Source organism: Aegilops tauschii, chromosome 3, assembly GCF_002575655.3.
Source record: "Aegilops tauschii subsp. strangulata cultivar AL8/78 chromosome 3, Aet v6.0, whole genome shotgun sequence".
Taxonomy (NCBI): domain Eukaryota; kingdom Viridiplantae; phylum Streptophyta; class Magnoliopsida; order Poales; family Poaceae; genus Aegilops; species Aegilops tauschii.
In genome coordinates this window covers 480,868,559-480,884,039 of record NC_053037.3, presented here as the reverse complement: position 1 = coordinate 480,884,039, position 15,481 = coordinate 480,868,559, and the positions used below count along the sequence as shown (strand labels likewise).

The 15,481-nt window shown below is 47.8% G+C and overlaps 1 protein-coding gene across 1 annotated transcript; it reads right to left on the bottom strand.

Moving 5' to 3' along the window:
• Positions 1–10,923: 10,923 nt before the first annotated feature.
• Positions 10,924–15,131, bottom strand: LOC109752732 (phosphatidylinositol:ceramide inositolphosphotransferase). The gene is made up of 12 exons (XM_020311632.4): positions 14,734–15,131; positions 14,552–14,641; positions 13,422–13,508; positions 13,262–13,330; positions 12,638–12,718; positions 12,491–12,562; positions 12,316–12,376; positions 12,143–12,245; positions 11,924–12,019; positions 11,797–11,843; positions 11,554–11,714; positions 10,924–11,356 (listed from the first exon to the last, which is right to left on the bottom strand). Exons 1-12 carry the CDS (start codon positions 14,764–14,766, stop codon positions 11,276–11,278), a joined length of 981 nt encoding a protein of 326 aa, XP_020167221.1. The 5' UTR covers positions 14,767–15,131; the 3' UTR covers positions 10,924–11,275.
• Positions 15,132–15,481: the final 350 nt, after the last annotated feature.

Genomic DNA, 15,481 nt, shown 5'->3' with positions numbered 1-15,481 from the left:
CATCGAGGAGGTTTATCGGTCTGGAGCCATCAAATAAATAATTCAGAAGGTACGCCCATTAATGTTGAAAGTAATATTATCCAAACTTTGACACCGGAAGAACACATAAAAGAGTCCTTCCGGAACACTCCAGAATCGTGAAAATAAGGAGGTACGTGATACGGTACGTAAACGGACTCCGAAAAATCCGCAAAAATATTTTTTATCAGTTCTGGAATATTAAAAAATTTAGGAAATAAAGAAACTTCCAGGAAGCGTACCCTGGTGGGCACAAGACACCTGGCGCGTCCAGGTGGGTTGTGCCCACCTGGGACACCTTCCGGACTCCGTTTTCTTCCATAAGCTTGTACCCCAAGATAAAAGAATCTATATATACTTCCTGAACCTGTTGATCACCGTATCACAGAGAAATACTCTGTTCTCTTTTCTTGTTGTTTTCTGCGCAGTTCTGAAAATATGTCGTCCCAAGACTCCGATGGAGACAGCTATGTCTCACATCTCATTGTTGACCCAAAGACCTATGGGGACCTATCTCCTTATGGTCGAACTACAGATGACGAGGAGGATGCTCACTTGATGAGGATCGATGATTCAAGCTCGGAGGAGGAGGCCTCTACCTCAACCTGGAGATATGCACGTGGAGTTCAAGAAGTCAAGTCTCCCTAAGAGAGCTAACCGGTCTAAAAACCAATCTATTCCTTCTCGTTTTTGGTAGAAAAGCAAAGGGGATTTATGTGACAAGATCTTGAAGCTGGAGTTGGAAGTCGATGATTTAAAGGAGGAAATTGCTCTCGTCAACTACAATATGAAAAAGTTGAAGGCACAATTGTCATCACCACCACCACCATCTTCTTCACCACCAAAGGAGAACTGAGTATCGGGTATGGGCACTCCCCTTGGCTACCGCCAAGCTTGGGGGAGTATCGTATCATCCCACTATCTTTTTGCTTTTACTTATTTTAGTTCGATCCTTTCTTCTTTGAGAGTTTGCTTAGTGATCTATCCTTGTAATCGTGTGCAAGTTATATAATAAAGTTTAGTTTGAGTTTTTGCTTTCTTTACTTTCATGTTGCAATTAAAGAAAAGAAATAAGAAAGAAAAAGAGAAAGGAAATGAATAAAAGGAAAGAAATAATGAAAAGATCATATACTAATCCTATGGTAGGTGATAACACCACATAAGGAAAAGTATAAGTAGAAAATTTTATTAGAGATTGACAAACATAGCATTAGTCAATGATGCAACTCATGAAAGAATTAATAAGGGAAGAGAAGATTCACATATAAATATACTATCCTAGAAATCTTTTGTGATTGTGAGCCCTCATCAAAATATTATATGCCAAAATTGTTGACGTTGGACAAGGAAGACAACTTAATGGTTTATGTTTGTTTATATTCACATAGAAGTCATATTGTCATAGATCCTTCAACATGTGATGCTTGCCCCCTATCTTTGCTAGCCAAAAATTCCGCACTAAGTAGAGATACTACTTGTGCATCCAAAAACCCTTAAGCCCAAATCTTATTTTCAAGTGTCCACCATACCTACCTAGGGATTGAGAAAGATCCCTCAAGTAAGTTGTCATCGGTGCAAAAAGGCAATAAAAATTGCTTCTAAATGTTTGAGATCATTTAGTGTAAGAGAAAATTGAGCGTTGCACAAACTTGTGATGGTGAAGAATAAAAGCGACAGACTGCATAATAAAGGTCGCTATCACAAGGGGCAATGCAACGTGAAGTTCTTTTGCACTAAGGGGTTGAGCATAGAAACAAATAAGCGCATGGCAACCTCTGCTTCCCTCTGCGAAGGGCCTGTCTTTTACTTTTATGTACTTACTTTTATGCAAAGAGTCAAAGTTTTCCTTCTATTCCTTTTTATTTTTCTCCTTTGGCAAGCATCATGTGGTGATGAAAGATCTAGGCACATATGTCCAGCTCAATATAGATAGCATGAGTTATTATTGTTGACATCACCCTTGAGGTGAGTACGTTGGGAGGCGAAACTATAAGCCCATATCTTTCTATGTGTCCGGTTGAAACGTTTTGCTCATGTGTGCGCGGTGAGTGTTAGTAATCATAGAAGACTATATGATGGTTGAGTATGTGGACCTGCCTAAAGGCTCCGATACGTGACCCTTCCTGAAAAGATGATGAATTGTAGTTGCAAATTTGACTGAGAACATAGTTTGTTGGTTTCTAATAGAGTTTTTGCTTTATACTTCGATTGTGTGATGAATTGTTACTTATTTATGAGAAGTATATGATAAAAGTCTTATGTTTAATTTTGTTGTTGTTATAATAATCAACATGATGCTTCTATGTCTGTATTTTGTTTTTATCGACACCTCTCTCTCAAAGCATGTGGACATGTTTCTTGATTTTGGTTTTCGCTTGAGGACAAGCGAGGTCTAAGCTTGGGGGAGTTGATACGTCCATTTTGCATCATGTTTTATTACTCTTATTTATAATGTTTTTATCCATAATAATGTTTTTTGGAGTAATTCTAATGCCTTTTTCTCTCATAATTTGCAAGGTATACACCAAGAGGGAGAATTCCGGCAGCTGGAAATCTGGACCTGGAAAAGCTACGCCGGGTTACCTATTCTGCACAACTCCAAACAAGCTGAAACTTCACCGAGATTTTTTATGGAATGTTTGAGGAATATTGGAGCAAATAACTACTAGAGGGGGCCCACCAGGTGCGCACAACCCACCTGGGCGCGCCAGGCAGCCCAGGCGCGCCCTGGTGGGTTCTGCTCACCTAGGCCCACCTCCGGTGCCCATCTTCTGGTATATAGGTCATTTTGACCTAGAAAAAAATAAGGAGAGGACTTTCGGGACGGAGTGCGGCCGCCTCGAGGCGAAACTTGGGCAGGAGCACTTTTGCCCTACGGCGAAGCGATTCTGCCAGGGGAACTTCCCTTACGGAGGGGGAAATCATCGTCATCATCATCACCAACAACTCTCCCATATTGGGGAGGGAAATATCCATCAATATCTTCAATAGCACCATCTCATCTCAAACCCTAGTTCATCTCTTGTGTTCAATCTTGTTACCGGAACTATAGATTGGTGCTTGTGGGTGACTAGTAGTGTTGATTACATCTTGTAGTTGATTACTATATATGGTTTATTTGGTGGACGATTATATGTTCAGATCCAATATGCTATTTAATACTCCTCTGATCATGAGCATGTTTATCATTTGTGAGTAGTTACTTTTGTTCTTGAGGTCACGGGAGAAATCATGTTGCAAGTAATCATGTGAATTTGATATGTGTTCGATATTTTGATAGTATGTATGTTGTGATTCCCTTAGTGGTGTCATGTGAACGTAGACTACACGACACTTCACCATATTTGGGCCTAAGGGAATGCATTGTGGAGTAGCAATTAGATGATGGGTTGCGAGAGTGACAGAAGCTTAAACCCCAGTTTATGCGCTATTCCGTAAGGGACCGATTGGATCCAAAAGTTTGATGCTATGGTTAGAATTTATTCTTAATACTTTTCTCGTAGTTGCGGATGCTTGCGGGAGGGTTAATCATAATTAGGAGGTTTGTTCAAGTAAGAACATCACCTAAGCACCGGTCTACCCACATATCAAATTATCAAAGTACCGAACACAAATCGAACCAACATGATGAAAGTACTAGATGAAATTCCTGTGTACTCTCAAGAACGCTTTGCTTATCATAAGAGACTATTTTGGCCTGTCCTTTGACTCAAAAGGATTGGGCTACCTTGCTGCACTTTTGTTACTACTATCATTACTTGCTCGTTACAAATTATCTTGCTATCAAACTACTCCGCTACTTATAATTTCAGCACTTGCAGACATTACCTTACTGAAAACTACTTGTCATTTCCTTCTGCTCCTCGTTGGGTTCGACACTCTTACTTATCGAAAAGAGCTACAATTGATCCCCTATACTTGTGAGTCATCAAGGGCCCTGGAGCGCGATCAGAGGGAAGGCACTCAATTGTGTTCCAAACCTCCTCAATTGAGAATGGCTTATCAAGCTCAGCAAGGTCCATCGATGGAAGAAGAAGTGCATTCAACGTAAGGAATTAGTGGAAATATTAAATGAGCTAAAATCCCAATAATTGCAAGACATGGCTCTCGTGCTAGGACTCCACTGCCCTCGGGGACTACGGCTCAACATCCTCGTGCGAGAAATGGAGAAGATCTCGCCCATGCTTGTTCCATATTATTAGCAATGTTTGAACATATGTTGTGTTGATCTGCTTATCAAACGTTCTCCATCTCCATCTGAACCTATATCTGGACTCGTGGAGTGTTGTTTGAATGTCGACCCCTCGATCAATGAGGGGCCATTGTTTAATACAGACTTCACTCCTCCATCTGTTGATCGGTCAACCACCCCTCGTTTCTCACCCACCTCAGCCTATACCTGGATTTATGTGGAGTGTTGTTTGAATATTGACCAGGTTTAAGTGCTTGTGTGGGAGATGGAACTTTCACACCAAATTTCTCCATCATACGATCATCTCCTTGCACTTTCTCTGACAGCGGAGACGATGCCATCATCGCTCGGCTGGATCAGCCATAGCCACCTGCAGGATGCACATGTCAGCATTCGGTGCGCACACCACACGCAAGACATGAACCTTCACCACCCACGGCCGATTTTGGTGTTTTGACCCTTTTGGGAAAGTTAGGAGGATCTAACCCCAGTCTCAAAAAAATCATGATCTGGCCATTTTTCCTACCGCCAGAGTGTCTGGCGATAGGGTTTAACTGCGTACCGCCAGAGGCCTAGGCGTTAGGACTTAACTGCGCCGCCCCACCTGTTTAACGTGAAAAATACCCTACCGCTAGGGCCTATGGCGATAGTTTGTGCAACCCTACCGCCAAAGAGCTTGGTGGTAGGCAGTGCAACATGATAGCATGCATTGATCTTGGGCTTTGTTGTTTGTAGCTGATGGTTAGTGGTAATACACGCATGCATAGCTTGCAGCAGCTCTGTCCCCATGTAGTGCTCTCTCCTGCGTGCATGCATATGCATGACCAATCATGTCATGGGAGGAGTCAGAGATTGAGAGGACAACGTGTAGTAGCTAGCTTAGAGTATCTACAGTCGCATATGTCAAATATGACCCCCTCAAACGCCCGCGGAAGCGTCCGCGGGCAGTGACTGGGCACTCCTCAAATTAACACAATTGCATCCAGATATCTCATACTAGATTCTCAAATCCATACAAAATCATGCAACGATAAAACCTATGCACTACGTAGATGATCTAGCTACTCCTCGTCGGAGATGTCGACAATCTCTGTGCCCAGCTCCGGCGGCATGGGTGGCAGCTGCAGCTCCGGCTGCTCCGCTCTGGCCTCATGCGGCGCCTCCGCTGCTCCACTCTGGCCTCCTCCTCCTCTATCTTCGCATCGAGTTCGGTGAAGAGCGCGATGAACATCGCCTGCTCCTGCCAGAGGAACCGCCGGTTGGCCTCCACATAGGCCTCATCCTGGATGGACTCCAGGATGACCTGCTGCTCCGCCATCTCCTCGGCTTGGGTGACGACGAACTCCGCCTCCGCCTCTGCCTCCGCCATGTTGAACCCCGGAGCAGGCTGCTCTGCCTCCTCCTCCGGCTTCGGTGAGCCCGGAGGCAGCCCGACAGCGATCTACCTCTGGCGCTCCGACGTCAGCATAGCGCCGGACCATCGCGATGCCAGATAGCGTGGGAGAGTGGGGGAGAGGAGGTGGACGGGCTCGGGTGGCAGCGCAGAAAGGGAGGAGGTGGATGGGCTAGGGTTGGGGACACCGGCCGGTTTAAATAGCTGGATTTGGCCTCGAGCGGCGAGCCGGAGCGGCGCCACGAGGCGTTCACACCGCGGCGACGGAGGAGGCATCCGTCAGACCGCCGGGTTTCCGCTCGATTTCGTGTGGGACCCCATCGTCAGTCCTATGTGGTGGGCACGCCCGACGCCCCATATCGGCCTCATATTTGCGCTGGATATGAGGGGTGTCGGTCAGCCCGGGCATTTGAGGCTCGTTTGAGGCGCCCGTCACGGCCACATTTTCGTGACCTGCTAGTGACCAGGCGAACTACCCGGGCATTTGAGGCCAGTTTAGTGTTGGGAACGTAGCATGCAATTTCAAAATTTTCCTATGCTCACGCAAGATCTATCTAGGAGATGCATAGCAACGAGAGGGGGAGAGTGTGTCCACGTACCCTCATAGACCGAAAGCGGAAGCGTTTGACAACGCGGTTGATGTGGTCAAACTTCTTCTCGTTCCGACCGATCAAGCACTGAACGTACGGCACCTCCGAGTTCTGCACACCTTCAGCTCGATGACGTCCCTCGAACTCTTGATCCAGCAAAGTGTCAAGGGAGAGTTGTGTCAGCACGACGGCGTGGTGATGATGATGGTGAAGTGATCCGCGTAGGGCTTCGCCTAAGCACTACGTGAATATGACCGGAGGCGTAAACTGTGGAGGGGGGCGCCGCACACGGCTAACAATGTTTGTTGTGTTTTCTAGCGGTGCCCCCCCTCATATATATAGGATGGAGGGGAGGAGATGCAGCCAAGGGGGCGCCCCAAGTAGGAGGAATCCTACTTGGGCACCTCCCAATTCGGCCTCCCCCCTTTCCAATTCCTATTCGGAGTAGGAAGGGTAGAGGGGGAAGGGGGAATCCTATTCCCTTTTTCCTTTCCTCCTTCCCCTTTCCTTCAATTTGGACAGCCCATATGGGGGAGGGCACCAGCCCCTTTGTGGCTGGTGTGTTTCCCCTCTTGGCCCATAAGGCCCATATAGTTTGCCGAGGGTAGCCCGGAACCCCTTCCGGTGACCCGATACGTACCCGGTAACTCCATAACACTTCCGGTGTCCGAATACTATCGTCCTATATATGAATCTTTACCCCTCAACCATTTCGAGACTCCTCGTCATGTCTGTGATCTCATCCGGGACTCTGAACAACATTCGATCACCAAATCACATAACTCATATAATACAAATCGTCATCGAACGTTAAGCATGCGGACCCTATGGGTTCGAGAACTATGTAGACATGACCGAGACACCTCTTCGGTCAATAACCAATAGCGGAACCTGTATGCTCATATTGGCTCCCACATATTCTACGAAGATCTTTATCGGTCGAACAGTAATGACAGCATACGTCATTCCCTTTGTCATCGGTATGTTACTTGCCCGAGATTCGACCGTTGGTATCCTCATACCCACTTCAATCTCATTACCGGCAGGTCTCTTTACTCGTTTCGTAATGCATCATCCCGCAACTAACTCATTAGTCACATTGCTTGCAAGGCTTATCATGATGTGCATTACCGAGAGGGCCCAGAGATACCTCTCCGATACTCGGCGTGACAAATCCTAATCTCGATCTGTGCCAACCCAACAAACACCTTCGGAGATACCTGTAGAGCATCTTTATGATCACCCAGTTACGTTGTGACGTTTGATAGCACACAAGGTATTCCTTCGGTATTCGGGAGTTGCATAATCTCACAGTCAAAGGAATATGTATAAGTCATGAAGAAAGCAATAGCAATAAAACTTAACGATCATTATGCTAAGCTAACAGATGGGTCTTGTCCATCACATCATTCTCCTAATGATGTGATCCCGTTCATCAAATGACAACACATGTCTATGGTCAGGAAACTTTAACCATCTTTGATTAACGAGCTAGTCAAGTAGAGGCATACTAGGGACACTTTGTTTTGTCTATGTATTCACACATGTATCAAGTTTCCGTTTAATACAATTCTAGCATGAATAATAAACATTTATCATGATATAAGGAAATATAAATAACAACTTTATTATTGTCTCTAGGGCATATTTCCTTCATTTAGGGCGTCGGCTGTAGATGCTCTTAGCATTTTTTTGTCGTTAGAAGGGAGAGAGGGATTGGTGGAATTGTTCGTTGTATTGCTTGAGCCTCGTGGGCATATATATAGGAGTACATGATCTACTTGGAGTACAAGGCAAGCCAGAATATTTCCTAGTCTAACTTATGTTTCCCAATACAATCATGTTACTCAACATCCCCCCACAGTCACAACGGTAGCGACGCAGACGGTGAGACTGCAGAAGAATCCAAAGGCAAGCCGACGGACACCCCCCCCCCCACAGTCGTAACGATCGACGCATCGCGGAGTCATGGCTGGAGTGGAAACCAATGAGGTTGCTCAAGCAAGGCGGTAGCCCTTTGTGCCGTTTGTCGATGTAGCCAAGAGCGTAGGTGGTGGAGCCGTGGTCGAGGTAGCCATGCGAAGAATGCCGTGGTCGATGTCGAATCGGGCGGCCGGTGTCGAGGAAGTCGCCATGGAGCCGCGGGCGCAAGGAGGCGCCGAGTTAGTCATAGGCGCAGAAGTGTCGAAGTAGTGGTGCGCCGGGAAGAAGATGTTGTTGACGACGCGTCGCGGCAGGTTTGCCAAGCCCGGGGACACATCGTGGACGAAGGCACACACCGGTGTTGCCAACACCGGGCATGCATAGACGGACGAAGACGAAGTTGATGAAGCGCCGACCAGGCCTGCCAGGCCCGGGGACACGTCGTGGATGAAGGCACGCATCGGTGTTGCCAGCACCGGGCATGCGTAGACTGGGACCTGCACGAGCTGTACGCCATGTCGAAGAAGTCGGAGAAGCCAGCAGAGAAGGACTCGACGACGGTTGCGGCGCCAAGCAGCGCAGGGCCGATGTCGCCCGCGGTTGTCGGAGTAGACGAAGTGGTCGGGGTAGATGATGGCGACGCTGGCGACGGGCTGGTGCCGGACGAAGACGAAGGAGGTGGACAGGCGGCGGCGGCTACGTGGGTAGCGGCGGCGGCGGCCAAAGAAGAGCGGCGGCCTGACAGCGGCGGCGGCAGCTAGTTTAGGAGCGCGGCGGCGGTGCTCGAAGTAGGCGAAGAACCCGACAGCATGACGAAGACCGGCGCGGACGGTGGCGTTCCCGCGCCAAGGGAGGCGGCGCGACGCATACCACGGGAAGTCAACGCGCGTGGACGATGAAGTGGACCGTGGGCCACCGCGCTACGGCCCGAAAGGGCGACGCAGCGGCGGCGGGCAAGTCAGGGTGACGGCGGGAAGACCTCGGGGCGGCGGCAGGGACCGCGGGCCGCGGCGCGACAACCCGAAGGGGCGGCGCGGCGGAGGAGCGCGGGATGGTGCAACCGCGGGGACGACCTCTGGACGGCGGCGTGGACCGCGTGCCACGCTCGCTACGGCCCGACGGGGCGACGCAGTGGCGGCGCGAGGGTCGGTGCTGCCACGGGGACGACCTAGAGCGGACGGCCTCTGGGCGGCGGTGGACCGCGGGCCGCGGTACTACGGCCCGAAGGGGTGACGCAGCGGTGACGCGGGTCGGTGCAGCTGGGAGAAGAACCACGGGGCGGCGGCGCTGCGGCCCTATGGGGCGACGCAGCGGCAACCCGTTGCTCGATCGGTGGACGAGCACGCTGAACTCAGAGACGATCTTCATGGGACCTGCGAAGACGCGCGCAAGCAACTGACCAAGTCGGTCGCACGGCGTGGATGAGACGAATCGCGGGCGGATGGGTGATCAATCCGATCACGCATGAGATCGAAGATAATGTACCGGATCGCTTGGAGATGATGAGAAGCCTCTGTTGATGACGCACATACGTGAAGCTAGCTTCGGCTTTATACTCCAGTGCATGAAGTGCATGCGGATGCTTTGATTCACATGAGGCAGCGGTTGGTGTGCGTGATGGCTAGCACCAGCGCATCACTGCGCGAGCGGCCGGCCGTCCAACGTGAAGCCTGGGACACCAAGCAGCAACTGATCCGGGTGGATGGAGGTGGGGTTGATGGAGGGATCCCAATCAGATCATGAGACGACGACCGACACAAATCGACAACAGATGGAAGTGCGTACATGGGCGTCCCTTGGGACACCGTGTGTGGCATCTGGCCGCATAGTTGAAGATGAGGCCGGTGTAGTCGCAATCGAAGTCAGAGCAGAGGCGCAGAAAGGTCGGCGGACGGCCGCGGGCGGCGCAAACCGATCTTAGATCGGAAAACCAAAGAAGAAGCACCGATCAAGATGACCAACGTGAGAGAGAAAAACCCGGATCAAGGATCGGGAAGAAGATTCTTTAGGGCAGCCGGTCAACATGACCGGCGGACGAACCCTAGGTACGGGCGGCGCGGCCCCAGGCGATGGTCATGGAGGCTGACCATCTCGGGGGCGGCGCGAAGCGGAAGCAGCGGGCGGCGGCTAGGGTTTATGATCGATTAGGCTGATACCATGTTAGAAGGGAGAGATGGATTGGTGGAATTGTTCGTTGTATTGCTTGAGCCTCGTGGGCATATATATAGGAGTACATGATCTACTTGGAGTACAAGGAAGCTAGAATATTTCCTAGTCTAACCTATGTTTCCTAATACAATCCCGCAACATGCATGCATGCATCAATTAATCCATCCATCCATCCATGGCGGTAGAGTCCTTTTCTCATCAAACGGGCGTGACGGTGACGGTAAATCCTACCGCCAGGCTCTAGCGATAGGTTTGTGCTACCCTATCGCCGAGACCGATGACAGTGGAAAAAGCGTTAGATCTCGAAATTTTTATGAACCAGAGTCAGATCTTGAAATTTTTATGAACCAGAGTCAGATTTGGCTGAACTTTTCAAAAAGGGTCAAAACGCAAATATCGGCCACCACCCGCTGCACATGATGGCCGCAGCTGTGGTACTATATGGCATCGTGCACAGAATGCCCGCGACACCTTTCGCGGCGCTCATTGCAACGAGCGTTTTTGCTTTACAGCGAGCGAGCGGCGGCATGTCCGTGACCAGGCGCTCTCGTCTCCCGTGACCCAGCCAGGTCAGGCCACGCCCGGCCATTCAAAGGAGCCACGCGCGTCGGCTGGGACGACCAACCGGAGCAGATTCGTTCATGCCAACATAAGTAAACACTAGTAAAATTTTCACCAAATACATCAATAGTTATGTACACCGGGAGCAGATTTTCAATGTTTTGCTAGGTGTTCCTCGCATCCCCGACATCTAAAACTGCAAAACTACAGAATCGATGATCGGATAGGCCGAACCCATGGGGCAACCTGCCTGAGAGAAGCCGCGAGATTGTGGCTCCGTTCTTTTACAGACTCGTTCACTACTTCAGCACCTTGCCCCATTCAGTACAGCGGAACTGCAGCAGCAGAGATAGGAGTAGCTTCTTTTTTTTCCGACTGTCAGATTGCCCTGTAGATGTGAAAGACAAGCACCCGACGAAAAGCAGTCGGTCATGTACCGTTGGGCGCGGCATCAGAGAGCGTGTGGTTCATGTCTTCACCATGCTTTCCGTTCATCGGCATCCACTGTCGCTGCAATGATCAAGAAAATATAGATTAGGAAAACAGTGGAAAAAAGCTACTAGATGTAATTCTCTACAACTACAAACGAAGTTCCAACATGATCTGTTAACTCCCAAAAAATAGGCGTTATGATATGTTGTATTTTAAGTGCAAATGTAGTGAAGTGTGAATGAACTATAAATGTGCACATCAAAAGCCTATAATACCCGATCAGTAGAATCAACGGTGTTTCCATTCAATAACTTATGGTGTTCGTCCTTTATTTTGTTATCCTTCTCGGGCTTGTGGAGCTCTTCCTTCATCCTGTCACTTTTATCTTTTGCGCTTACTGGAAGCAAAGCTAACCCACTTGTACGATCCAGCATTTCTGCAGAATTGCGGCGAAGCTTGTTATATAGTGCTTCATACAGAAAACTCTATATGATTCTAAGATGCCAAGACTTAGGTACCTGGGAGGTTCTTGTCAACAAAGAATACAACCAAATTGACAGTATACCTGCGGAGAGAGGATCTGTCAAACGGAAGGCACATGCCGATGCAATATAATTATATTATTGAAATGGAATTTGATCCTACCAAGCAACAACAACATCCACGGTGTAGTGCTTGCGAGAAGCAATGATAAGGAGACTTTGGATGATGGCCATCAACCAGGCAAATAGCTTAATCAACCTAGAGAAACAAGATCCACCAATTATACTAGAGCATGTGATCAGGGTATGGGCTAGCATGCCACCTATGCGAAATCAAATGCACATGTTACAGGCACAAACACCTACACAGATATTTTAATACCTTTTTGATCCATATTTATGGTATGTACGGACAAACACAAGAGTAAAGATCATGTGAGATGAAAATATCAGATCACCACAGCCAAAAAGCACTCCACGAGGAACTGCAAAGAATAATCTGAGATCAATAAAACTTCCACTTAGAACACTCAACCCACCAAATGAAAGGCTTACAGTTGATCAGGAGCACTTCACGAACATTTTTGGGTGGTGGAAGAGTGGCCAGTTTCGAGCCCTATAAAAGCAAAGTAAATGGATTCAGTAAGGCCTTCGTGCAAAGCTCTTGCGAGTGATAAGATAGAACATATGTATGCTTTAGCTACAATGAGATTGAGAGTTTTAAGGTTACCTCACGACAGTGATAATTTGGGCCAGGAAGCTGAGTGGAATAGAAAGTAATAATTCGCAAAAACTGTGAAGCCTGGAGGAGAAAAGTGTCACTGGTTGGGACATGGATATAATTATGGAAGTTATGAGTTAGGACAACCATACTTACGACTAAAAATGCAAGCACCCTGCGCCAGAGTAGAACAGTGTAGAAACGTTTGCTATGATAAACAAAAGGGTGAAAACTCCACTGCAATACCACGAATAAATTGTCAAAACTCGCAATCCTAGTATATTATCAAGCATTATAAGAAAACTAGCATCAGAAAGAAAATTATCCAGAAGATGCAGAGAGGAGCAAGGCAAAGGAATGACTCAGGTTAATCCACCAGAAAGAAGTATATTTGACGAACCTGAGAACATCCTAAATCTCATAAGAACATGTTGAACATAACAAATATCACCCAAAAAAGCATCGTGATAAATTTTGACATAGCAAACGCAATAAGTGAAAGTTCCAGCAACAATTTATAGGACAGCAATCGACCAAGCCATTGTCTACACAATCTTCACAATCAATCTATATAACCATCACTTCTATTTATTCTCGACTAAATTGCCTTCAAATTGTGTTCGTTGCTTGCTAAGACTAGCTGGTGATTGTTTCTTTTTCCCCACATTTTTACATCTTTGGATACATCATACCAGGTCAAATCATCATACATAATAAGTAAAGAAAAGGGATGCTAAAATCTTCTCAATCAACATACAGTGGAGCAAACAGGTCACCTACCAACAGAAATGAAAGGAAGATGGAAGTGAATACAGTCTCACTAAGATAACCTTTGTCTTGCCCAAGCTCCTAAAAACACAGAAATGACACCAGTGGTCCAAATAAATCAGCATCAAGTATTTCCAAATGATATGAACTGAACTATAAGCAGATGACATACCGGAAGGGCCATAAATCCCATGTCCTGGAGTATTGGACCGGGCCGATGCAAGTAATGTACTCCTCGAGCAGCCAATCCATGAATATACTGATTACAGATAAAATAGTTCCATGAATCTCAACACAATCCATTAATGACCAAAACATATATTGTCAATGAGTACAATCTTAGAAGACAGTGCAGAATAATGAACTGGTGTTAGTAGTTTTCCGCTCTCTCAAACAGAGAACCTGAACAAATTATGAGAAAAAAAATCTTTATTACCACTTGATCACAAAGCTAGCCAAAGGGTTCTATTTCGTGTGCAATATCTCTCATGAGATCCTGTCGCCCATGATGCTATTCCTGTTTTTCTTAATAGTTTAGTTTGTGGTTTTGTTTCAATAAAGATCAGCGTATTGCTCAGAAAATCCTTGCATCGATGAACAGAACCTTCTGAAAAAGGTCACTGATAACAGTCTCCAGATCAAAACACCCACAGGTTATGCGCATGGGCATGGTTGCGTGAAGAACAATACTAGTTTCAAGGAGGATTGATGCAGGAGAAGAAATGCCGAAATAACTGGATAATTAGGGGAGTGTGTTTTTCGAGTCAATTTATCCAATGCAATCACAGCAACAGTTAATGCTGAACATATTCTCCATGTGAATTCGCACCTAGAATGCAACATACTCCCTCCGCCCCAAAATAAGTGACTCAACTTTGTACTAACTTTGTTACAAGCCATCAGGTCTTAATGCTGCGTATACAGAACACACATCACAGAGCAAATTTCAAGGCATGCTTCCTTCTGAGGCACTCTCCGCCTGATTAAGAACACCTTTGGCACGAGCTTGTGTATAATTTAGCACGATTAGTTCAACAAACTACAAACTCATCACCGGAGTCGAACCACCCCTCCCAAATCCAACACTCGAATTAGCAGCAACTATTAGCCTAGAAAGGAATTAGCAGCAGGCTAACAAAAAGTGCAAAAGAAAAAAAGGGGTGAACGATCCGTCTCGTCAAAGTCTAACATTCAGACTCGGCGGCTCAGAGAACAGAAGCGCCGACTAACAGAGCACGCCATGGTCTGATACTTACACACACGGGGAAAAGTAATTTGAACAAAACGAACCGACGGGTTCACCTGAAACACAATTCCGGCAAGTAGCAGGTGCCACTTCTCGAACAGAAGCTGCAGCTCCACCGACGTCTCGGCGCACACCTTCCTCCATAGCTGCAAGAGGTCAACAGAAGAAAAAATAGCTTAACAAACCATACCCAAAACAGATACGGGGGCAAGACCCCACACGGCCAACGAATCGAGACCTTGGTTGCCTCCCGCGCGATGTAAATCGCCATGGCCGCAGCGCTCGCTCCGCGTCGGCCGACTGCAGCTAACACCGGCTGGGTTCACAACCATGCTCCGATCCGCGCATCACCGCCGGGATCTCGCGCGGGAGCTCGCCGCCTCGGGAACGCCGCGAGATCGGCGGCGCCGCCTCCGAGCGGGCGACGGCCCCGGAGCAGCTAAGCTTTGGGCGCCCCCGGCGAGGAGAGGGCAGGGGCGCGCGCGAGCGAGCGTGATCTCCGGCGGCGCGACGGGTGGAGGTGGGTGGTCGCCGCTGAGGAGTCACGCGGCGACGGGGACGCGGCGTCGACGGTTTGAATCGCGGGCTGGAGGGGGCGGCTCGCGGAAACGGGGCCGGGGAAGTGGGCGTTTCGGTAAAAGTGGCGGGCTTAATAGCAGCTTAAGTAACAGCTTGAGCAGCTCTCTGCTGGCCGCGTTAATTTTTAGGCACGCCCGCTGGATTTCACAGCTTGCGCTGTTGCTCGCTGTGTCCGGCTCATCGGGCGCAAAATTTTAAATTCTGATCCATCTAAAGTAGTGATTTAAACATCTTAAATTACAAGTGTTTCACTATAATACTAGTTTGTCTTCGCTTTCAGTGAGATTATGATAGGATTCATCGGATTTCAGTAGGCATTGGAATATTTACCTTTCGGTTAAAATATTACGGCAATTTTGTAGTACACGTGAATTTAAATATTTTCAAAATACTTTTCAAAGGAATTC

Bases quoted from the DNA above. Each gene is read 5' to 3' on its own strand.
- LOC109752732 (XM_020311632.4), bottom strand. From the start codon at position 14,766: ATGGCGATTTACATCGCGCGGGAGGCAACCAAG. The intron at 12,020-12,142 runs GTATTAAAATAT...TTGTTTCTCTAG, and splicing joins CATAAATATGGATCAAAAAG to GTTGATTAAGCTATTTGCCT. The intron at 11,715-11,796 runs GTACCTAAGTCT...GCAATTCTGCAG, and splicing joins TGTTGACAAGAACCTCCCAG to AAATGCTGGATCGTACAAGT.